The sequence below is a fragment of the Panthera pardus genome, unplaced genomic scaffold (assembly GCF_024362965.1).
Source record: "Panthera pardus isolate Hobbes unplaced genomic scaffold, ASM2436296v1 HiC_scaffold_11, whole genome shotgun sequence".
In the NCBI taxonomy this organism is placed as follows: domain Eukaryota; kingdom Metazoa; phylum Chordata; class Mammalia; order Carnivora; family Felidae; genus Panthera; species Panthera pardus.
The window spans coordinates 72,948,377-72,974,551 of NW_026526666.1; the positions used below are offsets into that span (position 1 = coordinate 72,948,377).

The following is a 26,175-nucleotide window of genomic DNA, read 5'->3' on the forward strand; positions in this document are numbered from 1 at the left end:
GAGGAGCACAATGGCACTCTGGTTGACAGTACCCGTGGAGCCCAGCCTCCCAGCCACCCTGGGAAGTATGAATGAAGAAGCCATCTTGGATGATGATCTTCTACGCCCAGCTATTTGTGTCATCCCTGACTGAAGCCCAGCAAGGCCCCTGCCATCAGGGACAAAGATAGGCCATCTTGTTGTAGGCTGTCCAAATGCCAGGCCCACAGAACCCGAGAGAATAAAACAGTTGTTACTGTTTTTTTGTTTTTCCTAAGTAGGCTCCACATCCAGCACGGAGCCTGACGTGGGGCTCGAACTCGCAACCCTGAGATCAAGACCTAAGCTGAAATCAAGAGCAGATGCTTAACCGACTGAGCCACCCAGGCACCCCAAAGTTGTTGTTTTGTACCACTAAGTGGCCAGGGTCTTGTCTGTTGGCTTAAAGGGGATTCAGAATGTATCCAGGAGCCTAGAGTTGGCAAGCTATGTATGGCCTTTGGATCAAATTTGACCTGTTTTCATAAACTCATTCATGCATTGTGTATGGCTGATTTTACAACACAGTGGTAGAGCTGAGTAGTGCGACAGAAGCCATGCTGTGTGCAAAGACGAAATATTTACTACCTATGCCTTTATGGAAAAAACTTTGCTGTCCCTGCCACAGGCAATGGGGAGCTATGGCAGAGTTCTAAGGGGAAGAGTGACACAATTACAGGGTATGGTGGCAGGGAGCGGGGGTAGGAAGTGGGAAGGAAGTCCGTTAGACTGGTTAGGAGACTGTTGCAATTTTAGGTCAGGAGGCCTTAACCTCCTTATCAACACCCCCCTTTGAGAATCTGAAGAGAGCTTTGGACCCTCTCTACACAAACACCCAGGTACATACACAAACACTCAACATGCAGAAATTTCATGCGTTTCCCCTTATCAGATCCCAAGGGGGCCCACGTCACAGGTGAGAAAAACAAGGCTTAGAGAAATTGCCCAAGATCCTGTGGCAGATAAATGGCAAAGCCTGTGCTAGAACCCAATTAGCCAGGGCTAAAGCCCACCGTCTCAACCACTGGAGAATTCTGCCTACCTGAGGCAGGAATGGCAAGGAGAGAGGCAGGAGGGCACACATCCTGGATTTGCTTAGCAGGGGGCTACGAAATTTGGGTAAGCCTCACAAAATGTGATGTGTCTGTCTTCTAAGTGTTTTGTGAGAAAGGCATTCTGAAAAGTGATCCCAGCTTTCTGGGGAGCCTGGCAGTTGTAGGTCAACCGCAGGGAGTGTGCAACGTCTGTGGGGACGGTCACCCGAGGACACCTGGAGCCGTGGCGAGCAGGGGCCCTGCAGTCAGCCGACTTAGATTCTTATCCCAAGTCTGTCGCCTATCGACTGGATTACCTTGGGCAAGATACCAAATCACCTGGAGCTCAGTTTCCTGAGCTCTACAGGGGGTCCCTCATGGCCCCTGGGGTGGCCGGGAGAACTGAGTGTGGTGTGTTTACAGCAATCGGCCCAGCACCCAGCACCCAGTAGGCCCTTCACAGACCACTCATCCCCATCAGGTTAAATGAATGTGTTTCAAGCAATCAGGGACCCCCCTCTCTCCGGAGCTTGGTTCTCCTCCCCTGGGTCCATCCATCTGGGTGGTGGTTGAAGGAGGGCAGAGGTGAGCCTTCACCTTATCTTGAATCGTCTCATCTCTTTCCTGGATTTCCCGCTTGAGGCCCAGGATGTCCTTCTCCAGGGACTTAATGACCCCTTGCAGCTTCACCTGCTCCCTCTTCAGGCTCTCAATGTCATTGGTTCGCTCTTCAACCTCCTTCTGCAGGCTGCTGAACTGCAGACACAAATGGCAGCAACAGAGACCACCGAAGTCTTTGTGCTTCCCTCCCTGCCTCCCAAATGCCGGTGAACTTAGAGGTCCCCAACACATCACCGACCTGTGACCTGAAAACATGTCTAGTACCCAACATTTCTGGGATTTTAGGAGTGAAGTTTTGGAGATTTGGGACAGTTTGGGGATTTCCCTGGCAGCACGAGTGATGTAGCATTCTGTCTGATGAGATCCAGTCCCATCCCCTTCCGTGAGGATGGGCTGTCGGGGTTCCTGAGCGGACCCAGAGTTTTCCAGGACCTTGCCAACCTTGAAAGGTTGGGATCCATGCCCCATTAAGGTCACAGATACTGTAACTGATGAGCCACCTTGGCCATGTCTAAGAAGGGAAGAAGACATTGTCCCTGGTTCCCTGGATTAAGTAGGGTGATTTCTAATAGGAAGGAATGTGAGTTTGCTTTGAACTTGGCTTCTCTAAGGCTGAACATTTTGGGGAAACTGTGGCAATTCCACAAGGATCTGTGAATTGAATCCCACTTCACCCCAACCACCAGTGACAATAAACATGTGTCTTGCCTTATAAACCAAGCATCCCACACCCCAGTCCTTCTCCTGCCCACAGCTCCCTGCACTGAGACCCTGATGACACCTCCGGCAGGGACTTGACCTTCATCTCCGTTTCTACCCGAGGTTTAACTCTGAAAACTGACTAAATCCTACTAGCCCATAAATGAAAGTCTGGGGTGTCCATCCAGTGTTGGGGCAAATGTCACTACTCCGGTGAAAAGGACAGAGAAGGGACAGTGCCACGGAGAAATGTTAAGGGTGCATCTGCCTGGCGGTGCAGAGAGATTGGTGATACAGCCCTCGCCTGCGCCCAGGCCTGTCGGGGAACCACACGTGCGATACCTTCTTCCTCATGATGCCGGTTTCTCCTTTGAGTCGCAGGTTTGATTCCTTTTCATCCCGAAGCTTTTTCTCGTACTTGGTTTTGATATCTTGGATTTCTCGGTCTTCATCTTCTTCGATCTGTTTCTTGGTCTCTTCGAACTCCCGCAGCTGCTGCCTGACGTCTTCCTGTGCCTAGTTCAGGGAAGGGGGAGAAAAGGCACTTGACCCTTTTGTGCTGAGAGGGCGCGGGGTGAGATGAGCATGTGGGGCCTATCATGGGGAGTGGGAGACAGAGTGCTATAACAGAAATGGGAACCAAGGCCCTGGGTCCCCTGACCTTCCACTCTCCTGTCTGTCCTCTGCCTTCCCTTCTCTTCCTACCAGATGTGGCTGCAGGCTCCCCTTCAGTGACCGCCCTCCCAACACCCCCAGACCTGTTCCATCTCTGGTCTTCTTTACAATGACACCCACGCTTCCTCTATCTTTCCTCCACTGAACCTGTGACAGTTGTAATTTTATATTTCGGAAGTACTTGATTGCTTTTTCCATTAGATGTAAATTCCTCGAGGGGCGCCTGGGTGGCTAGGTCGGTTAAGCATCCGACTTCGGCTCAGGTCATGATCTCACGGTCCGTGAGTTCGAGCCCCACGTCGGGCTCTGTGCTGACCGCTCAGAGCCTGGAGCCTATTTCAGACTCTGTGTCTCCCTCTCTCTCTGCCCCTCCCCTGTTCATGCTCTGTCTCTCTCTGTCTCAAAAATAAATAAACGTTAAAAAAAAATTAAAAAAAAAAAAAAAGAAAAAAAAAGACGTAGATTCCTCGAGGAAAGAAACCTGGTCTATCGTGCCCACCACTGAGTTCCCAGAGTACAACCGGCACGGGCACACAGTTGGTACTCAATACCTGAATAAAAGAGTGAAGCCTTAAAAAAATCTTTTTGAGAGAGAAAAAGCACGAGTGGGGGAGGAGGGAAGAGCAAGAGAGAGGGAGAAGGAGAATCTCAAGCAGGCTCCATGCTCAGCACAGAGCCTGACGTGGGGCTCGATCCCATGACCCTGGGATCATGACCTGAGCCAAAATCAAGAGTTGGTCGCTCAACTGACTGAGCCACCCAGGCGCCCCAAAAGAGTGAACCTTTAACTCTGCCCTCCTGCTCCTTAATCCAATCACCTGCACGTCCCCCATCACGTTGTGTTATATTGCAATTGTCTGTTGGACAGGCTCCTGGAAGCTCCTTGATGGCAGGGCCACATCTCTCTGCTCACCACCGGGAACACCCTGCACAGCAGCTGGCACGTCACTGGCGATGAATGAATGCAAGCCTGGAGCCCGGACGCTGGAAGAACCACCTCTGCCTGGTGGAGTCTGAGAAGTGACTCGGGTGTGACTCCTCTTTGCTTACTGCCCCCAAGTGGTGCAAGTTACAGATCCTTTTTCTCTCACACTGACCCTGGCATTCTCCCAAACTGCATGTACCATCCCTGGAGTGAGTGTTTCAGGGGTGAAGAGAGACAAGATGGTTTTCAAACTGGGTCCCCAAGAAAGGCTTCTCTCTTTCCCCACCACATGTCATCAGGCCCTTGCTGGACGGAAGCCTGGCAAGGTGTGCTCTGTGTCCCAGAGTCGCCCGGCAGCCACTGCTCTTGCTCTGGTAGATGTCGCTAAAAAGGAGAGTAGGCCAGCCAGGTTGGCGAGAAGGCATGCCAGGTGGAAGCTCCCTAGGGAAGCTCTGAGTTGAAATCTTTGACTCAGAAGAAGAAATGGTTGTGATCACAGTGTGGGTCCTGGGAGGAAGGCCAGTCTCTCTCCCCTCAGGGCAGATTCATTCCCTCTACCTCGGCCCCCAAGGCCAAGCTCAGATCAGTTTCCTGGAGGTCAACAAACATTTCTGGAGCATCTAGGATGTGCCAGGGGGGCCCTGGTTTGAAAATCAGTGATGGGTGAGCCATAGTCCTTGCCCTTGAGAAGTTCCCCTGGAGAAAGAGATATTAACACAGGACGCTACCATGTAGGCCGTAAGAGAAAGGGGTCTGAGGGCCCTGAGCACACAGAGGAAGGCTTGCTCAGGCCTGTGGGAGGGGACAGGGGTTAGCGAAGAACTCCTCCAGGAGTTGGCTCCTGTCCTGAGTCTCTGTAAGGGTGGGGACGAGCTGCCAGGTGAAGAGACATCCAGAGCAGAGGCTCAGAGGTTGTGTGGGAAACGTGGCCATCCCACGTCGTTGGGTGGGAAGAAGCCGGACGGGGCAGCAGGACACGGGGCTGGGGAGGTGGGCAGGGCCAAGGCGGGGGTGGCTGTGCCAGGAAACATCCCCACTGGCTGTTGGAGCTCAGCCTGCTCTGTCTGAGGCCCGTGCTGTCAGGAGACCTCCGCCCTCCACCTCTCACCTTGCTTATCCCCCACTGCCTGCTCACTTCCCAGCTCACTGTGGACTTCTGGGTGCCACCTCAGTCCTCCTTGCCGTAACTGGGGGTGGTTACAGAGGGTCCTATAATGTCCAGGGTGCTTTGACCTTTACCTCGCCTCTACCTGAGCTACCCACTCTCAGGTCCATCCCCAGAATGGTGCCACCTCGGAAGCCTGAAAATCCAGGCCCTGCTCTCAGCACAGGTGACTTCTCTGTTGGCCCCCCCAGGTATGCAGGCCCAGCTCTCAGGCTCACCACGTCCCCTGGCCCTGTCTTGATTCCTCCACTATCTTCCAGGCTCTCGGTTCTTTACCCCTCTCTGGCCTGGACCGGATGGCTGTTCAGCAGACCACTTGTATTTCTCGGCGGCACAACTCGGTCACACCCCAGCTGTGAATCGGGGCTGCTCTGCGTCCCCCTCGCTCACACACCTGCTTGCCGAGCCCTGCTGGGGAAAAGCGCACGGCCTGGTGGATTAATGCTGCTGGGACTCACGTTTACAACCTCAGCTGGGCTCTCAGCTGCATACCTGCCAGACGTCTTCTCGGTCATTCCCTTCCAAACTCATTCCACACCTTCAGGACTCTCCCGCCCCCTCACCTACAGTAGGCCATCTGCTGCAATTTCATGCAGAAAAGGCGGCCATCTGGCTCTTCTCGGTTTTCTCTTCATCTTGGGAAACTAGCTATTTTGGCAACCCAAACTGCTTGAACATTCCATGACTTTGCCTGCCTGCCCTTCCCTCCTGCATTTCCCCATCTCCTGTTAATTCTAACTCTTATTCTTCCTGGGTCTCATTAGCTCCGGCAAGCCTTCTCTGGCCTCTCAGGGAGGTCTGCATCCCCCAGCTATCCTGTGCAGCCCTCTCTTGAGTATCTGTGTGGCCGCCTCTCTCACATGACTGAAAACCAGGCCCCGGTTTTTCTCTTGGTCACCCAGCACTCAAGCTGAGTTCTAAACCAAGAAGAGACCATCTGTGTTTGTCAAATCAGTGAAGGAGGGATTTCATCTTGTAAGGCATAAGAAGTTGCTAAAGGGTTTCAGGCAACCACCTTCCCCATTGTTTAGGGCCCTCGTTCCTCTCCAGGTCCTACAGGCTTCTAAAAAGGTCTCTCTAGGGGCGCCTGGGTGGCACAGGCAGTTGGGCGTCTGACTTCGGCTCAGGTCATGATCTCATGGGTCTGTGAGGTCGAGCCCCGCATCAGGCTCTGTGCTGACAGCTCAGAGCATGGAGCCTGCTTTGGATTCTGTGTCTCCCTCTCTTTCTGCCCGCCCGCCCCCCACCCCCTCATGCTCAGTCTGTCTCTCTCTCCCTCTCAAAGTAAATAAATATTGAAAAATGAAAATAAAAAGGTCTCTCCAGTCCTTAAGGCTTGAAGGTACAGTTAGGCTAGGACAACAGATACGAACTTAGAATTTCAGTCCCTAACACGGAGCACCTCCCAGCTCACTGGGCCCGCTGGTCTAGGGGAAACAAACGGTGAAGGGCCTAACACAAGGCTGGATGCTAAAAGCAGGGAGTGGGAGGGAAAGGAGTTGAAGTGAGCTTTCCCATAGCTCTTTGGGCTGTTCACAGGCCAGGCCTGCAGGATGCACAGCAAAAGGGAGGTACAGCTCAGCTTCCGGTGAGTACCTCTTCCAGAAGGGTAGTTTTTTCCTGAAGTTTGGCCTCATAAAACTCCGTCAGCTCCTCCAGGGCCTGGCTCTTGGTCTCATCATTATCCCGAAGCTGTTTCTCATACTCCTCCTGCATCCTCTGGGATTTGAGCTGCAATTCCTGGTACTTCTCATATTCTAGAAGCAACTTTTGGTTGTTGCAACACTCTGGAGAGAAGCAAGGAAGGTTATTTCACATTGGACAGGAGCACCCACCTCAGGGCCACCCAGGAGCCTTTGGTGCCCTCCCACCCACCTACCAGCACCAGCTGAGCCTCAAATACCTGCCCAGCTCTTTCTCACCTGCCCTCACCCCATTAGCTGGTCAGGCAGCCAAACTCCCTCCCCTTGTTGGCTAGGCAGAAGGTTTCCAGGAAAGGGCTGAGGGGTGTTTTAGGGAACCAGGGCCAAGAAGAATGTCCTGAATATGCAAAACAGTTATCAGCACCTCTTCTTACAGAAGACGAGTGAAAACTGAGGCTAGGTGAGGTTTGGTGACTCCTTAGAATACCCAGAAAGTATGTGGTGAGTCTGGGACTCAAGGCAGTCTATCAGGCTCCAGACCTGCACTTTTCTGTAACTCCTACTGGCATGCAGTAATACATGTGTAATGAACAAGGAAATGCACAGGAGTAAAATCCACACTGAGGTCCAGGGGATAAATGCAGCCTGTTTACAGACAAAGCCAGATTACCTGGGACTTCTGTTCGGTCCCAACGGTGGTGGGGGAGGGGGGACACTCTCAGACTTTTGTCCCCACGCTACCACGTGGCCTCTACCTCGGGACTCACCCAGGTCCTGCAGTTCCTGGCTCTGTTTGTCTAGGAGGTCGTCAATGCGTTCGCGATGGAACACATCCTGCTTTTCTTTTTCTGTTTTTAAAACCTAAAACACAGAGTCAGCTGTTCTCATTTCCACGCATCTGCTGAAATCACCCCAGGGCAACAACACATTTTATAAGTGACATCCTCCTTCACTTACAAACGTTTCTCAAGCCTGTCATTTTGCACCAGGCACTGTTCTGTGAGCCACAAGCAAGCTATCGCTTTTTATTTACATTATATTCTGCTCTGTAAGTTCTAGGCTTTATTTATATCCTTTCTACTAAATGGGTCTTGTCAATGATGAGTTCAGTCTTGGACATGTAGCAGATGGATTTTGAGGTGGAAAAAGTAAGGATTCATTTGAATTCTCTGTTGTCTGAACAGTGCTGTCAACTAAATCCTCGGATGTGTTAATGTGTCAGCTTCTAAGAAGTGTTTTCTTTAATCGAGCAGGAAAGCTCCTTGCAGGCAGAGGGGCGCTCCCAGGAATAACTTCGAGTTGAGCTTGTGGAGGGCACCACGTCAGTATTTGTTGACAAAGGAATAAAATAATAAAACTAACAGCCAGGGGCTTTTTTTTCCTTTTAGCTAAACTCTCTGACCCATGGCGATAACATAAAAGAACAAATACCCTCTAAGCCAGGGGTTTTAGATGAAGGGCAAGACAGATTTGTGAACAAAGGGGGTTATTCTGGGAAGTCCTGTAGATCAAATCTGACTACAGGAGGGACCATTTAGACTAATTTTATTTAAACTACTGACAATCCAGAAATCAATATTCTGGTAGCTCTTCTTTTTCTACACTTTGCTTTTCTTGTTACCTTTTTCATTTTGTTTTTAAGTAAGTTTCTCTTGATCACAGAGATAATATATTCTCATTGTAGGTGATTTGCAAAACACAGAAAAGTAGAAAGAACAAAATTTAAATTACCCAGAATCTCAACTTCCTGAAGTAATCACATTGCGGGCTATTTTCTTATGAACTGTTCTATGTGTATTTATTTTACTTAATTAATACCATTCGCTACGGTTTTGTATTCTTCTTTGTTCCACTTCGCACTTTGCTGTAAGCATTTCTGATGTTAGCAACTATGCTTAAAAACCACACGGTATCATATAGTTCATTGTTTGGGCTTGGCTTGGGTAAGGGAGGGCAGTTCCATCTGGAGTAAATTGGCAATGTCTCATTATTTGTGGCTGTTGGCTCAGTCTCTCAGACAGACCTGGTTTTTCGTTTTCAAGGACTCCATTTCCTGCAGGAACTTATCTGTTAGCTCCTTAATCTTCTCAGAATAGTTCATATCCTTCAGTCGCAGCTGATACTCATTCTCCATTTTTAACTCTTCCACACGAGTCTTCAGCTCCAGCATGATCTGAGCCTTTGGGAGAAGGACATCAGAGTCAAGAACATTCATGGTGGGGGTGAAGGGGAATATTTAACCCGGGGCCTGGAGCTCTCTGAGATCTGCGGTTCTGCTCAGCCTCAGACTCATGTGTCTCAACTAGAACCTGTCATCTTTTCCCCACAAGACCCACGGGCTAAAAACGAGGAAACATATAACATATGGGCTTCCTCCTCTGCCCTCACAACATCCATTCAGTGAGCCCTACTGGGTGCTAGGCATGCCGCTAATAATTCTCTCATCTTCCAATACGTGTTAATGTCACCTGTTAAATGAGGTCTACTTGGGCCACACTAGTTAATCCTGCGACCCTTCCCTTCCTGTTCCCGGCACTCACGACCCTGCTCACTCTGCTCATTTTTTATTATTTTCTTAGATCTAGGCACTTTCTAATATAATTGACTTATGAATTTATTGTCCTTTGTCTTCTTCCTCATTAGAATTTAAGCTCCAAGGGGCGCCTGGGTGGCTCAGTTGGTTAAGCATCCAACTTCAGCTCAGGTCCTGATCTCACGGTTCGTGGATTCGAGCCCCACGTTGGGCTCTGTGTTGACAGTTCAGAGCCTGGAGCCAGTTCAGATTCTCTGCCTCCCTCTCTCTCTGCCCCTCTCCCCACTCCACTTGCTCTCTCCCCCTCTCCAAAAATAAATAAACATTTAAAAAAAGAATTTAAGCTCCGGGAAGGCTGAAATCTTTGTTGGCTTTGTATACTGATACATGCCTAGTACCCAGAAGAGTGCCTAACACATAGTAGGTACTTGAGAAACAGTGTTAACTGTGATTCCTGCCCCCATCGACTCTATCGTCTACCGAGGAAGCCAAATAAACACATCATTACAAATTGTGATGAGCGCCCAGAGCCAGGCAGCTTCCCAGGACTGTCAATCTGTCCCTCTCAATGTCTGTTATGCCTCTTCTGGCCTCACTAACATTAATTTAGGTCCTAACTCGTCCTGTCTTGCTTGTTCCTACATCTAGTGATTTCTTTCAATCTGTTGCATTCGCTGATGTCAAACTTTTCTAAAAATACTGTGATGTACACACCCTTCATTTCCTGAAAAAGTTAATGTTAATGACAGAGATGGTGAGCACACAGGTGTTTTCCTCTCACTCATCCATGATCACCCTCCCCCCCCCCCCCCTCATGCATCCCTGTCTCATCTTTTCTGGTCTATATCCCCCATAGCCATGGACAATTAGAGAATAATGAATGTGTGATGCTCATTTCTGCATTCCTGCCCAGAGGACAAGTGTGGCCCTGGCACATAGGAAGTACTGAGATGAGGGATGAACACAGGTTGTATGTGCAAAGTCAGGGATAAGAGTGAGGACGCCTGGTCAAAGCGCTGTGTGCGATGCGGTGCAGGTGGGAGGCAGAGGGAGAGGAGGCCGAGATGGGGTCAGACCATCAAGGTCGTTGCCGGCCATGATAAGAAATTAGGATTTTCTCCTAGCGGTCCTCTAAAGGCCCTTGTCCAACCTGATTGAGCTCACTCTGGTCTCAGAAAGACCTCTCTGATGGCAGTGTGTAGCCCAGGCTAGATTCAAGCACTAAGACAGAGGGATTGGTGGGGAGGGGGTACCGCATAGTACAGGCAGGGGATGGGCAGGATGGTGGAATGGAGAGATTCAAGAGACAGATTTGAGGGAACACGGTGCCTGGCGGGGTGTGGGGTGAAGGGGACGCGGCCACGGATGAAGATGGTCTCCTTGGTAGGATGCTCCCTACGAGTGGCACTTGGCCTCTCCTGATTCACTGCCTTCTCCTGGGTGCCTAGCACAGGGCCAGCAACATAGCATTGAGTGAATGTTTATCAGATGAGTGGGTCACCCCGGGGTCTGCCTCGGACTATGGAATACATTTAGTGATGGCGACGCTGGTTTCTGACACGTTGTGTCTGGGCCACATGCTCATCATCCTTCCTCAATCCGTGCACCTGGCCGCAGACGAGGCTCTCCTGAGCTTATTCCCTAACTTACATCTATCAGTGGGTCCTTAGGAACAATTTCCAAGGTCTGAAACACTTTGGAAACACTTTGGGTGTAAAAAGACCCTCCAGCTCCGCACACCCTCTCATCTCTGGCCCCACCTAGCATCTTCCCCGGAGCACCTGTCTCATCCTTCTGCACACTCACCCCTTGGTGTGGAAGAACCTTTCCCATCTGTTCAGGAAGGCTCCATCAAGGCTCACTTACTTCCTCTGGTACCACCTGGCTTGGGTCAGGGTCCCTTCCCCTGTGACCCCAGAGCATCGTTCCTTCATAACACCTGTAACACACTTAGTTTCCCTTTTTAATTTTACCTATACCTCCTTCCAGGCTATGAGCTCAAGGCCCCCACATGTCTTTCATTTCTGTCACCCTAGACCTTAGTATGGTGCCTGGCACATAACAGGGCACCTCTGTAAGTAGTGGTTGGATGAATGAATGAGTAGGTAAATCATGTTGTGAGAGATAGTAACATAGAATATCATAGAGTCTCAAGAAGAAAAAGAGAGCTGGGAATTCTGAGAAATGTGACTTTTAGAGGACAGGTGGAGAGAGAGCAAGGAGAGGGGAGCTGGGAAGGACAGGGAGGTTTACAGGGAGTAGGACTGCGGTCTCTCACATGCAGAGATAGAAGGGGCTCCAGGAGGTGAGCAGAACAAGGCCAAGCTGGGGGCTGGGTCAGGAGTCAGCCCAGACACCTCAGGCCTTTGGCACAGCCTGGTGTCTCCTAGTTGTTCTTTTCCCCTACCCTTGGGGAAGAATGGGGGAGAAAACAGAGAGGAGGAGGAACAGAAGACGTGCTTGCCTTCCTGCAGGAGGTCAGATCCTGACTCTCATAGGCTCTCCCTTATCCTTTCCTCCCACTTTTCCTTTCCTGCAGAAAGTTCCAGGGAGCTCTAGTAGGGATCTCTGGGAATACCTGGGTCTCATCATCCTGCTTTGGGGCCATTTTGCCTTGCTGCTCTGATGGTTTACTCGTCTCTACTTGACTGTGTTTCCTGATCACAGGGCCCATGCCTGTCTTTTTATACATGCATCCACAGTACCTAGCAAACAGTAGGTAGTCAATAAATGCACTCTAGATCCTGGATGAACAGCAATGAATGCATAGCTCTGCCATTCCCTGTAAGCCTCGTGACTTTCCCATCCCTTTGGCATCTCCCTTAGGGAGCGTGGCACAGAACTCTCAAAACACGTCTTCCTAGAGTGTTTAATGCATTTACAGCAGGGAGGGCCCTTTGGGGTAGTGATGAAGAGAGTGGGCTCTAGATTAAATCTCGGTCAGAACTCTGGTCCTACTACACTTCACTTCACTCCTCCAGAGTCACTTCTTAAAACATGGGGAGAGTAACAGTATCTTCCTCACAGAGATGATATAAGATTTAAATAAGAAAATACTTATAGAGTAATTAGTGCAGTGCCTGGTTTGTAGAAAACCTAAAAAAAAATATGCTGGTTATTATTACCTTTACTGTTTTATTATGAAGAGAACTGGTTTTCAGGGACGTTTTCTAAATAACTTCTTTTTATATAAAGAAGGCTCTACTAGCAATTATTAAGTTTCCCAGATACAACGGGTATAGTCAGCTTGTCAGTTCAACTCTGTAAATACTGATCGACTGTCTTCACGTGTCTAGCATGGGCTAGAAACTGCTGGTCACCCAAGGGAACTGCATGTCATGGCTCCTGTCCTCATAGAGTAGGAAGATGAAAGGTAGTTTCACAGGCTACAAGTGGAGCAGAGTGTAAGTCAAGATGACCACGTGGCAGGATGATGGGCAGGGTGGGGGTGGGAAGAGATGTAGCCGCAGTGAGGAGGGCAGCATGATGGTGGGGGCAGGGAATGTGCAAGAAGCCGGTGGGGGGGTGGGTGGGATCTGTGCTGGGCAGTGGGGGGTAGCCAGGCTACACAGGCCCTCGAATGCCAGTCCCAGGAGTTTGGACACAGTCTGGTAAGGAATTTCCACGTCTCTCTTCGTTAGACCCAATTCTTACCTTCTCTTCCATGTCTGTTTTAGTAATGAGCACCTCTTCGGCAAAGCCCACCTCCCTCTCTCGCTTGATTCCTCGACCATCCTTATCAAAGACCTTCCAGGTAAACAGGCAGCCATCTTCAGCAACAGTCAGCAGGAATTGGTCATCAAAGGTGAGCAACATCTGAGGAGAGAAAGAGCATGGAGAGGAAGCTTTCAGAGGTCGTGGGTGACCAGAACTGAGCTGGCTATGTGCAGGGCCTCCATTCAGGCAACCCTGGGCACATCCTCATGGGAAGGAAGACAGGATCCTGGGTAAGAATGAGATACATCTCACAAGCTTCTGTTCATAAATAAAAGAAGACTGGGTCATGTCCTCTGTGGATTTGGAATCTGAAGAGTTAATTATTATCTAGATTATAAAAAGAACTCTCAACCCTCGGCAGTAAAAAACCCAAACCAACTAGAGGGTGGGCAAGAAATATGGAGACGTTTCACCAAAGAGGTATCCAGATGGCAAAGAGGCACACAAGAAGATGTTCACCACTATTAGTCATTAGGGAAATGCATATTAAAACTACGGGGAGATATTACTACACACGTGTTAGAACAGCTAAAATGAGAAATAGTGACAATACCAAATGCTGGCAACGATGTGGAGAAACTGGATCTTGCACGCATTGCTGGTGGGAATGGAAAATAGCTTGGCAGTTTCTTAAAAAAAACTAAACATAAATGTATCACATGATCCAGCAATCATTCCCCCGGGCATTTATCCCAGAGAAAGGAAGGTCCACACAGAAGCCTGTACGTGATTGGTCATAGCAGCTTTATTTGTAATAGCCCCAAACTGGGAAAACAGTAAACTATCTTGCAATAGGCAGATGGCTAAACAGATTATGGTGCATTCCTGCCATGGAAGAAATGAAGTATTGATACATGAGAAAACTTAGATGGAGCTCGAGGGTATGCACTGGGCGAGAAAAGCCACTGTCAAAAGGTCACATACTGTACCATTCTATTTATATAAAATTCTTAGGGCGTGCTGGAAAAATAAATAAAATTCTTTTTTGTTAAAGGTGTATTTATTTATTTTGAGAGAGAGAGTGTGTGTGTGTGTGTGTACAAGTGGGGGAGGGGCAGAGAGAGAGAGAGAGAGAGAGAGAGAGAGAGAGAATCCCAAGCAGGCTCTGTGCTGTCAGTGTGGAGCCTGATATAGGGCTCGTGAACCATGAGATCACGACCTGAGCCCAGATCAAGAGTTGGACACTTAACTGACTGAGCCACCTAGGCGCCCCTATATAAAATTCTTAAAATGACAAATTATGGAGGATGCATGGCATGTTCTCTCTCTGAATAAATAAACAAATAAATAAAGTGACAAATTATGGAACTGGAGAACCAACAAGTGTTTGCATAGGACTAGGGAGGGAGGTGGGTGAGGGGTGGGTGGGTGTCACTATCAAAGGTAGCCCGAGGGGGCTCTTTGTGGCCAGGAAGCAGTTCTGTGCCCTGATTGCAGTGCTGGTTACAGGAATCTATACACGTGATAGAACGGCAGTGAAACACACACACATATTGTACCAACGTCAATTTTCTGGGGTGATACCATACTATAGTTACAGTAGATACAATTATTGGGGGAAACTGGGAGAAGGGTACACTGGACATATGTCATCTTTACATTCCTATGAATTTATAATCGTCTCAAAATAAAAAGTGAAAGCAAAAGAATCAACTATGAAGATGCCTTCTCACCATCAGGAATGTGCGTCAAAACCTTACAAATGGGGGCGCCCGGGTGGCTCAGTCGGTTGAGCGTCCGACTTCGGCTCGGGTCATGTTCTCACGGTTTGTGAGTCCGAGCCCCGCATCAGGCTCTGTGCTCTCAGTTCAGAGCCTGGAGCCTGCTTCGGATTCTGTGTCTCCCTCTGTCTCTGCTCCTCCCCCACTCATGCTCTGTCTCTCTCTGCCTCTCGAAAAATGAATAAACGTTAAAAAAATTAAAAAAAAAACAAACCTTACAAATGGCAATGTTCTTTCACTTGGGGCTTTTACCCCTGTTTAGCAATTTAGCCTTTAAAATAATCAGAGATGCCCACAGAAATCTGTAGAGCAGAATATTAGAGTTCATAAGGTCATTTAAATGCCCAGTTTTAGGGGCGTTTGGGTGGCTCAGTCGGTTCAACATCCAACTCTTGATTTTGGCTCAGGTCATGATCTCACAGTTGTGGGATTGAGCCCCGTGTCGACCTTATACTGGGCACGGAGCCTGCTTGAAATTCTCTCTCTCTTTCCCTCTGCCCCTCCCCTGCTCATGTTTTTTCTCTCTCTCTCTTTAAAATAAAAAAAATAAAAATAAATGCCGGGGTACCTGAGTGGCTCAGTCAGGTAAGCATCTGACTCTTGATTTCAGGTCAGGTCATGATCTCATGGTTTGTGAGACTGAGCTCTGAGATGGGCTCTGCAATAACACCACAGAGCCTGCTTAAGATTCTCTCTCTCTGCCCCACCCCTGCTTGCACTTGCACACGTGCACACTCTCTCTCAGAATAAATTTGATCAGCTCAGGTTGTGATCTCATAGTTGTGGGATCAAGCCCTGCCTTGGGCTCTGTGCTGAGTGTGGAGTCTACTTGGGATTCTCTCTCTCTCTCTTTTTTTCTCTCTCAAAATAAATAAACAGTAAAAAAGCCTCTCATTAAAAAAATAAAAATAAATGTCTAGTTGTAGGGGAGCCTCGGTGGCTCAGTCGGTTAAGTGTCCAACTTCAGCTCAGGTCATGATCTCACGGCTCATGTTTTCAAGCCCCACATCGGGCTCTCTGTTGTCAGCATAGAGCCTGCTTCAGATCCTCTGTCCCCTTCTCTCTCTGCTCCTCCCCAGCTCATTCTCTCTCTTTCAAAATAAATAAATAAACTAAAAAAATAAAAAAATAAAAATAAAAATAAATAAAATTTTAAAAAAAAGCCTAGTTGTAAGAGAAGAATTAAGTTATGGTCCATCATTTACTGGGATATTTGTGTAGTTACTAAAATCATGTTTTTGAGGAACACCTAATTATATGAAAAAAATGCTTATAATAGCATTAAAAAAAAAAGCAGCCTACAAGAGTACATACAGTATAATCTCTATTTATTTAAAATGCACACAAAAGTACACAGAAGAGTATGAGAAAAGGCATCAAAACATTAATGAGGATACTATAGGGATTTTTATTTATAAAGTGAATACGTGTTGCTTTCATTATCAGAAAAATAAATACCTTATCCACAAAACTTCACGGCTATGAAGAGAAGAGGGGGAGTTTTCAGTTTAGAGTGCAAGACCCAGGCTCAATACCGGAATGTTCCAGCTGATAATGAAAAATCCTTTCTTCATAAGGATACTGTCTGCGGGTAAGGCAGTGTAGAGTTTGGGACATAGTTCAAAGCCTTGGGTGTTGGTGTTGTTGGAGGGACAATTTACAAATGTGCGTTCATGTTTTGTGTCTTCAGGGGGACGGAGGGGTTCATCTCCTGGGCTTTGACTCTTTTTGGTCCAGGGCACTTCCGTGGGGGAGGAGAGCCGGATGCGGCAGCCAGCACTCAGCAGATGGGAGATCTGGGTGGATGGCATACAGCGTCTCTCAAATGGCCCACTATTATGCATGGTATTATGGTGAACAACCTTGTGCATGAATCTTTAGGTGTACCTCTGATGATCTCCTAAGATATATTCGTGGGAGTAGTTTAAACAAAGAGTATTAGTAGCCAATAAGGGCTCATTGAATGGGTGGTTGGATGAATAAAGAGGGAGAGAGGAATAAGGGGAGAGGAGACACAGAGAGGGGTTGCAAGGATGAAGCAGGGGTGTGGAGGGCAGGATCAGATGGATCCATGGAGAGCTAGTTCTGGGAATGGGCCCCTAAAGAGAGGGTCCCTTCTCACCTTGGTGATAGGACCCGCATGGGCCTGGTACTCATTGAATTCTTTCTGCAGAGGCAGCGGGTACTTCATCGCACGGATGGTTCCCACCGAGGTGCCCACAAACATCATGCGCCCAGAATGCGAGATGACGATGGCTGTGTAGACGACATCAAAGGCTGATATCTCTCGAAGGATCTGGAACACAGACGGGTGTTCAGGGTGAGGGGCTCAGCTGTGGCCCCATGTCATTCCCTCCTCTCCTGTAACAGCAACACTTGGGCAAGTTCTGTACTGAAAAATGTTTCTCTATTCCTTACAGCACCTGGCATGGTGCCTATGCATAAAAGGCACTGATTTCAGTATATCCTGGCTGCCTGACTGGTGAACAAGTATTCTGGGAGTTAGGATTAACGTTAATAAAAGGAAGCCAAGGGGCGCCTGGGTGGCTCAGTCGGTTAAGCATTCGACTTCGGCTCAAGTCAGGATCTCACGGTTCATGGGTTCGAGCCCCGTGTCAGGCTCTGTGCTGACAGCTCAGAGCCTGGAGTCTGCTTTGGATTCTGTGTCTCCCTCTCTCTCTGTCTCTCCCCCACTCACGCTCTGTCTCTGTCTCTCTCAAAACTAAATAAACATTAAAAAAAATTTTTTTACAAGGAAGCCAAGCCCCATTTTATGGCTTTTGCATGTTGTAACTCATTTGATCCTCACAAAAACCCTTTGGGGGCAGTTACCGTTACCCCTATTTTAAGATGACGAAACAGAGCCACAGAGACAGCACCCACCTAGGAAGTGGCAGTCAGGCCCGGGTGTCTCTGCTCGTGACTGCTAGGCTACCTCACATCTCACACTCAGAATATGATACGGATCATACAGTCATTCAGCAGTTATTAATGCCCGTTACACAAACAAAACTATACTATCAGGAAACTCATTTTGTTTTTCGTGAATTCACTCACCGTGCCTTCCCTCCATCCAATCACCCACCCACCCTCCCACCAAACATTTAGGGAATGTTTGCGTGGGTCATGCAGTGTGCGCCGGCTAGTAGGGACAGCAAGAGGCGTGAATTGCGGGCCTGGCCTGAAGGGGCTTGTTCCGGTTCAGCACTGTAAAAGCCACCACAGAATTAGGACTAAGCTACTTGGGGGCACAGTGGAGAGACCCCCTCCTCTCAGCTGGGCTCCAATCATGGCAAAACCCGTCTCGGGTCAGTCTGCTGCCGTGGTGTCTGTGTGCTTTCCGGCCCCAGCGCCAGGAGGGTGACGAGCACCAAAGAAGATCGGCTGTCGCTGGCGCCTGGAGAAGGATCCAGCCACGTTTGTGTGAAGTGTCTTTGCTGAACTCTTCTCTCCTCCCTCAGCTATTTGGAGCCAAATGTGGTAATTCCTAAATTTCAGAGTTTGGAGGTCTCGAACAAATGTGGTGGCCGAGCCGAGGCAACAGCGGTAACTATACTTCCGTCTCTACCCCAGGGTAAGCATGCAGTTTGGAGATGTTGCTGACCTGTGGGCCTGGAGGGTGGAAGAGACCTGTAGCCAGCCAGCAAAACAGAAGGAGAAAGGGGCCCCACGGTTTAACCAGTCAGGTAGGGCACCGGGCAGGAAATCCCAGAAGTATCAATAACGGAATGACCCAGAGGGTCGTCCCATGAAGAAGGGACCCTGTTCTGACGAGCCCTCTTCCCGTCACACTTCCTGCCGCGCCCGTGGAGGCCGTCTTCTGCAGACCAGCGGGCAGCCCGGAGGTGGGGCCGGGGCAGACTCACCGAAGAGTCTGCGATCTCCTTGAGAGTCTGGTCTGATCCAACTGCAAAGATAATTTTGGCATCGGGGGAGACAGTAACACAGTTGTAACTGCAGGACTTGAGAACGCATTCTGTCTCTCTCTTTCCTGAGGACAGATTCCATTCATAGACAGCACCGTCTGTGCCGCAAGAGATCAGTTTGCTGTCATCCGCGTTCCACACAACCGAGCGAACCTACAGGGGATGAAGGCGTACCCAGTTAAAAGCGTGCATATGTCCCTGTGCACACACACGTGCACACACACACACACACACACACACACACACACAGACGCCTCATTAGGGAAAGGAGGATGAACTCCTCACGTGTTCCACTAGACTGAGGCAGAATGTCCTTTCCTGGTGCGTGCCCTTCAGCAAACCCAAAACTGGCTTTATTTGGAACAGAGCATGAACAAGTCTACCCTCTGGGCATTGTCTAAAATGATGGAGATATCGGTGTAGGTCCACAATATGAGCAAATAGCAGAGCATGAGAATTTTAATAGAACGAGGGAAAGACACGGTCAAGGAGAGACCTGCAATCATAGACAACTCTGGGGGTCGGGAAGGCTGTGCGCATGTGCTAAGCCGCCCCACTCAAGAGCAATCGGAGCAGTATATGGGGGAAAATTCGAAAGCGTCTTCTGAGCTGCACAGGGACCCATCAACACAGGGCAGAAACCTCACTAGCACAAGGGGTTTAAACATAACATCTGACCAAACCCTAACTGAATAATAATCTCTTCTGGTCCACGGGCATCTCCCAGGAAGCCAGGCTTAGCAATAAAATCACACTTATCCCTGGCAGCCTGGAAGACTGTGTGCATGGCTAGGGCTGCACTCTCTCAGGTACAGAGAGAGAGCCTCCAAACTACTAGAACCTGGCTGAACAAGGAGCAAAAAAACGTGAACTCTGTGAACTGTGACAGCCGCCTCCCAGCCACACAGATCCAATGGTAAAGGGTGAAAGTGTAACTGGCTAAGGGGGCTAAGCCCAATCTGTGACTAATGAGTGGCTCAGGTCAATGCAGGGGCAACCAGAGAAAAGATAAAAAAAAGAACAAAAATCTGAGCAGGGACATCAAGGCTGCACACTGCAGGGGCAAGAAAGACTTCTCAGGATTCGTTCAGCCAGGTCACTAAACAAAGAAACAAACAACAACAACAACAACTTTCTAGATCTTCCCCTTGTCATATTTATAACTCCCTTCTCCAATAGTGAGAGTCCTGGCTCCCGTTATCTTCAATATATTTGCTTATTTTCTCATAAGGAACCAACCTTCTGACCCACTGGCCACCTCTTTTGCTATTTCCAAGACTGCGACCCTGTGGGGCACGTCCTTAACCACCTCCTCAGCTCCACTTCCACCTCTTAAATTGGATTCTCTGTTTGTTACTATTATGTACAAATACCCTTGAAAAAATATAGTGACGCTATTTCCAACACTATTCCTAGATTCACTAATTTTAATAGTTTCTCTGAAAACCCTTTGAATTTCCTACATACTCAGTCATGTTGTCTGTGAGGATCTATTTATTCCTTTCCAATTCTACGCTTTTTATTTTGCTTTGGTCTGAATGTTTGTGTCTCTTACTCTGCCCTGCAACCCCCAGTTCGTATGTTGAAATCCTTACCCAAGAAGATGATGGTATAGGGAGGTGGGGCCCTTTGACAGGTGATTAGGTCATGAGGGTAGAGCCCTCATGAATGGGATTAGTAAGTGTCCTTATGAAAGACGCCCCAGAGAGCTAGCTCACCCCTTCTACCATGTGAGGATATGAGAAATCTGCAGCCAGGAAGAGGGCCCTCACCTACCCATGCTGGCACCTGAGTCTTGGACTTCTTGCCCTCCAAACTGTGAGGAAACTTTTCTGTTCTTTATGAGCTACCCAGTCTGTGCTGTTTTGTTATGGCAGACTCATGGACTAAGACATATTTCCTTTTCTTGTCTTATTGCACTGGTTAGGATTCAGTACCAGGCTAACAGAAGGCATCGTCTTTTGTTCTCTATCTCAGAAGGAATGCTTTCATAATTTTGGGATCAAGTATGCTGTTTGTTGTAGGTTTTCTTAAATATCTTGCATAAGATTTTTATAATAGAAGTTACATTATTTTTTAGTTTGTTGTTTTTTATTTTTTTATTATTTAAAATTTTAAAAATGTTTATTTACTTTTGAAGGAGAGACAGAGCGTGAGCAGGGTAGGGGCAGAGAGAGAGGGAGACACAGAATCCGAAATGGGCTCCAGGCTCTGAGTTGTCAGCACAGAGCCCGACGTGGGGCTCGAACTCACAAACCACAAGATCATGACCTGAGCTGAAGTTGGATGCCTAACCGACTGAGCCACCCAGGTGCCCCAAGTGTTGTTTTTTAAAATCGTGAATGGATATTAAATGCTATCAATTTTATTATATCTGCATTTATGGAGATAAACATATGATTTTTTCATCCTTATTATGCTAATGTGGTGTACCACATGAATTGATTTCAAATTGTAAAACAATCTTGTATTCCTGGAATAAATCCATCTTGGTCATGTTGTGTTCTCCTTTTTATATATTGATGGATTGGCTTGATAATATTTTATTTCTATGGTCACAAAAAAGACCAGCTTAGCATTTCTTCCTTGTGATGTCTTTGACAGGTTTTGGTATCATGATTACGCTGGCCTCACAGAACAATATTGGGAAGTATTTGCTCTTTTCTCTATACTTTGCAAGAGTTTCTTCAATATTATTAGTGTCATTTTTTTTTTTTTTTCCTTACAAGTTGATATAATTCTCCAGTGATATGCTCTGGGCCTAGAGTTTTCTTTATAGGAAGGTTTTTAAATGATAGACTCAATTTTTCTAGGAATTTGTTTCATCTATATTATTCAAATTTATTTTCATAAAGTTGTTCATAATATCCCCTCATGATCTTTTTTTATTATATAGGATCTGTACTGATATCCCCTTTTCATTCCTCATACTGGTTATTTACCTTTCCTCCTTTTTTTCTCCTTTCGTAATCAGTCATATTAAAGGCTTGTCCATTTTGCATTTTCAAAATGCTAAGTTTTGGGGACACCTGGCTGGCTCAGTTGGTAGAGCATGCAACTCTGGATCTCAAGGTTCTGAGTTTGAGCCCCACATTGGGAGTAGAGATTACTTAAAAAAACCTGGGGTGCCTGGGTGGCTCAATTGGTTAAATGTCCAACTCTTGATTTTGGCTCAGGTCATGATCTCATGGTTCATGAGAGCCTCGTATCGGGTTCTGTGCTGATGGTGCGGAGCCTGCTTAGATTATCTCTCTCCCCTCCCCCCGTCTCTCAAAACAAACATACATTAAAAAAAAAAAAAACCCAAAACCCAAAAACCATGTTTTGGCTTTGATGATCTTCTATTGTGTTTGTTTTCTATTTCATTAACTTCTGCTCTTATCCTTACTATTTCCTTCCTTTTATCTTCTTTGAATTTAATTTGCTGTTCCTTTTCTAACTTCTTTAGATGCTTATATCACTGATTTTTATCTTTTTATATTCCTAATATATGTATTTAAGGTTATAAGTTTCCACGTGCATGGCTTTATTGTATCCTCCATCTGTATATGTATATTTTTAATACTGCAGATGTAAGTCTAACATACAACCCTGGTTAGAAACCAGTGTTATAAATACTTGCAAAGGGATGCAACAAAGGGCTGCTTTCCTGGACTGGTCAGGGAGGGCCTCCCAAGGAGATGCACGTGGTTCTAGAAAGAGCATCAGAATCACCTGGCATGCTTTCATCTGCACCTCCACAGTCACTTGAAGACCAATCGCATTGTTGAAACCGGGAAAGCTCAGTGTTTTCACAGTTCCTGCACTTATGCACCTGTTATTTGCCACACTCAATGGTTAGTTTTTAGTCTTTACAGGACCTCTCTCTGACCTTTACTTATTTTTGGAAATGTTGATTTATTTTTGAGAGACAGAGAGAGAGAGAGAGAGAGAGAGCGCGAGCAGGGGAGGGGCAGAGAGGGAGAGAGAGAATCCCAGGCAGGCTCCATGCTGTCAGCCCAATGCAGGGTTCCATCCCATATACCATACCATGAGATCATGACCTGAGCTGAAATCAAGAGTTGGACATTCAACCGAGCCACCCAGGCGCCCCTCTCTCTGACCTTTAATACCACCAACTACTTTATCTTGGAAGAGTTCCTTCGCTTCTCTGATACAATTCCTTGATTCCAAGTTCTCCTGTGCCTTTATTTGCAGTCCTTCTCTTCTTTAACCAGTCCCTGAAATGTTGGTCACCTGTCTCTGCCCAAGATTCTTCTCAAATTCCAGGCCCTTGGTGATGTAATCTATGCCTCTGACTTCCACTACCACCTAATCCCCTGAATCTTCATTTTCAGCCTTGACTTCTTTCCTGACCCCCGTGCCTGAGTACCATAGTTCTTGGACACATGGCACATAACATATACAAAATGGAACTTAATGTCGTGCTTCTCTCTGTTTCTACTACCAAAGCCATGGTTTATTTTCCGACTCATCTTTCACCCTCACTTCTTAGCTGGTCTCCATCCCTCCAAGTTCCCTCTCCTCTAATCCATCCTCAATACTGTTTGGAGAAGTACCTTTGTAACCCCATTACTTCCTTTCCTGAATCCTTTCAATTGCCTCTCATCACCTACAGAGTAAAGTCCAATTCCTTGGCATGGTGCACACACTGGGATGTAGCCAACCTCTCTGGCTCCTTCCACCACTGCTGGAATGTGCCCAACGTTCCAGCCATGTGTACCTCAAACCACCACCCTATTTTATACTCCAGTTCCATCATCTCTAATAGGTCCCCTGCCTAGCATGCCTTTCAAGTGCTTTTTCTGTCCAAATTCTTTCACCGACTTCTTAAGTCTTTCCACCTTTGGCCCCTCCCTTGTCTTCATGCCCCATCTCCACTCTGTCTGAAAACTACTGGTTTTGCTTGCTAAGTATCTTTTGAATCCACCTCCTTCTCCCTACCTGTACCATCTCCTTTATGGTCCAAAATGGTGTAGACATCCACAATAGTCTCCTTACCATTTCCACCCTTTCAATACATTCTTCTTTCTGCAGCCAAAGTAGTCTAAAATGCGAATCTGGTCATATCATTCCCTCCTCTGAAAATCTTCAGTGATTTCAAGGCACAAGGAGGATATCTTTTTTATAGTTTTTTTATACTTAGGAGGCCTGCAAGGTTCCATGCACTTGGGCCTTTGCTAATCTCACCAATCTCAGCTGGGTCCCGTTTTGTCCTGACACCTATGGTTCCAGCCCCACAGACTTTTCAGCTCCTCTGAAGCTCTATCTGGTTAATTCCTTCCTACTCCTTTAGGACCCAGCCTTTATGAACACCCCACTCTAAATTATGCCAACTCTTTCATTATTTACTCTCATAACACCCCATGTTTTTCTTTCATTGCATTTATTGCAATTAGTAATTACCCTGTGCTTTTGTTTTATCGTCTCTTTCCCCAAGTAGACCGTGAACTCCAAGAGGAAACACATTGCTTCTCTTTTGTTCACTCGGCAAGCATAATGCTTGGCTCTGTGCCTCCCGTGTCCTTGGACACTGCTCACTCACTGACCTTCCCGGTGTGTCCTTTCAGGTTCGAGATGTTCTCCAGGCTCGTAGTGGCAAAAATGTGAATCACATTTCCACTGACTGCAGCAAACAGGTGACCTCCATTGCTAAAGGAACACTACAAAGAAACAAAGCAAGAGAGCAAGAATGAGAGAAATGAGCCTTCTGGACGTTACAGTCAAGAGCTCTTTTTCCTAAAGAGTTCAGGCTGAAAGCAGGTGTGGAAGTGGGAATGGGGGGGAAAGGTGCAGAGGGACTGAGGACCAGCCAGCATCTTGGCTATTCCTGTAGCTCATACTGGCCAAGATGCTGCCACTGGTGTGTGCACGGACCATGACGCTGCTTGGATGGTAGAGTGCAGCATTCGTTGTTTGTAGAAGTGTCAGAGTGGGGAAGCAACTCCCGAAATCACTATCTGGTTTCTGCGGTCACCTCAGGGGGAAGTGTGATGGGCGGCCTACTGCCTCTCCCGGGTGACGCTTCTATTCCCAGGCCCCTCCCAATCTCCAACTTCACCTTCCTGACTGGCTCCCGCTCCGATTCTGAGATGACTTCCCTTTTTGACACTTTTTGTTACTCGGCAATCAGAGAGAGAATTAATCACACGTGGGATCTCACAAGGCTTGGGGTTCAGTGAAATATCTTGGTGAGCAAGAGAGAAATGGGATAGAGCCGTATGCTCAAGAAGTTTGGGGAGAGGAGAACCCGATCTCTTGCCTTTTCTTCTTTTAAAGCCACCGATGTTCTCTAAGCAGACTTTGGTCCCACTTTGCCAGAGTGTGTTAGTTCTTGATACTTCAACCCCTGGTTTTCCAAGAAACTGAAACTTTATCTCCAGCATCTTACCTCTCTGCATCCTCTGACAGAATATTCTTTGAAAGAACGTATATCATCAATGAGTAGATTCATAAGGCGTAGTTTGTCAGCAAATCCTACGACAACAAAGTGCCCCGATGGATGAAGGCTGATTGCATAAGCCTCTTCCTGGTATTCCTTAAATAGCTCCAGAGTGCTGTGAAAAAGATTATGGAATTCTAAGAAACTCCCTTGAGCCCTCCATTGTATCTGGCACATATTTCTATCATAGCATAGGAGATACTTTGTCGCTTGAAATTTTGGTTCCTCTTTTCCCCAGGTTTTGGTTATTTGAGGAGAGTGTCCGGCAATGAGTATGGGAAATAGGGGAAGTGATCAACGAGTTCTCTAGCGATGCTGAAGGCACAGCTCCATTTGGATCCCCCGAGTTGGAAGGACCGCACGGTTTCTTTTCGGCAACCCAGTGGCTATACACAAAGGACAGAGAAATTACAGTGGGGGGCCACTCTAGGCTGGGGATCCTCAGGGAATCCATGTCAGGGAGAAAAAGTCACTAGGGAGTTAAGGATGGTCAGGGGCAGTGATGGGGAGAGATGTAGTGGTCTGGAGAGTCCCATGTGACGAAAAGTACATCTGGAGGGAGAGAGGAAAACTGGAAGAACACAGGAGATTATTTAAGAAGGCGGAGTGTTATCTTTATGTCCCCATTGTCTAGCATGGTGTCTGGCGTGTGGTGAAGCACTTAATAAAACACAAAGCCATGTTCTAGCCCGAGCGCGAGCAAAAAGGGAAGAGAAACAGGTAAGTTGACAGACTTGATTAACAAAACAAAACAAAACACCTTTTCCAACTGAGAGCTTCAAGTAATTACATTTTAAAACTCTCTAATTAAAATAATTTACATGAACAAATGTAACAACTGGGATCCTGCACGCTGCAGTCGCGAAGCCTTTCATCCTTACTTTGATTCATAATTCCAGATGCGAACGGATCGATCCAGAGAGCAGGTGGCAATGAAGGGTTTGCGGATGCACGTGGCTAGCCCGGTGATGGCTGCGGAGTGCAAGGGGTACATCAGATACTCGAAGTGAGCAGGCTCCCCCTGGAGAAATCACACAGAGTGAGATCTGGCAGAGT

At 47.5% G+C, this 26,175-nt stretch overlaps 1 protein-coding gene and 1 long non-coding RNA gene across 5 annotated transcripts in view; one reads left to right on the forward strand and one right to left on the reverse strand.

Moving 5' to 3' along the window:
* Positions 1-26,175, reverse strand: part of CFAP57 (cilia and flagella associated protein 57) — an 80,632-nt gene that overhangs the window by 35,175 nt on the left and 19,282 nt on the right. For 3 of the 4 annotated variants that reach the window (XR_008420006.1, XM_053896494.1, XM_053896493.1), the window contains exons 7-17: positions 26,001-26,140; positions 25,069-25,234; positions 24,227-24,340; positions 18,618-18,830; positions 16,874-17,047; positions 12,968-13,129; positions 8,804-8,959; positions 7,548-7,641; positions 6,734-6,924; positions 2,715-2,888; positions 1,650-1,808 (exon numbers count right to left, since the gene is read on the reverse strand). Coding sequence is in view for 3 of the 4 variants with exons in the window: in XM_053896494.1 (XP_053752469.1) it covers positions 1,650-1,808; positions 2,715-2,888; positions 6,734-6,924; positions 7,548-7,641; positions 8,804-8,959; positions 12,968-13,129; positions 16,874-17,047; positions 18,618-18,830; positions 24,227-24,340; positions 25,069-25,234; positions 26,001-26,140 (1,743 nt within the window). In the remaining variant the exon portion in view is untranslated. Of the gene's footprint in view, positions 1-1,649; positions 1,809-2,714; positions 2,889-6,733; positions 6,925-7,547; positions 7,642-8,803; positions 8,960-12,967; positions 13,130-16,057; positions 16,652-16,873; positions 17,048-18,617; positions 18,831-24,226; positions 24,341-25,068; positions 25,235-26,000; positions 26,141-26,175 lie in introns of those variants that run through there. The other variant, XM_053896496.1, reaches the window with a different exon arrangement.
* On the forward strand, positions 6,629-17,027 carry LOC128775333 (uncharacterized). Its single transcript, XR_008420011.1, has 3 exons — positions 6,629-6,725; positions 12,991-13,118; positions 16,925-17,027. It is a non-coding gene; the product is annotated as an uncharacterized LOC128775333 (long non-coding RNA).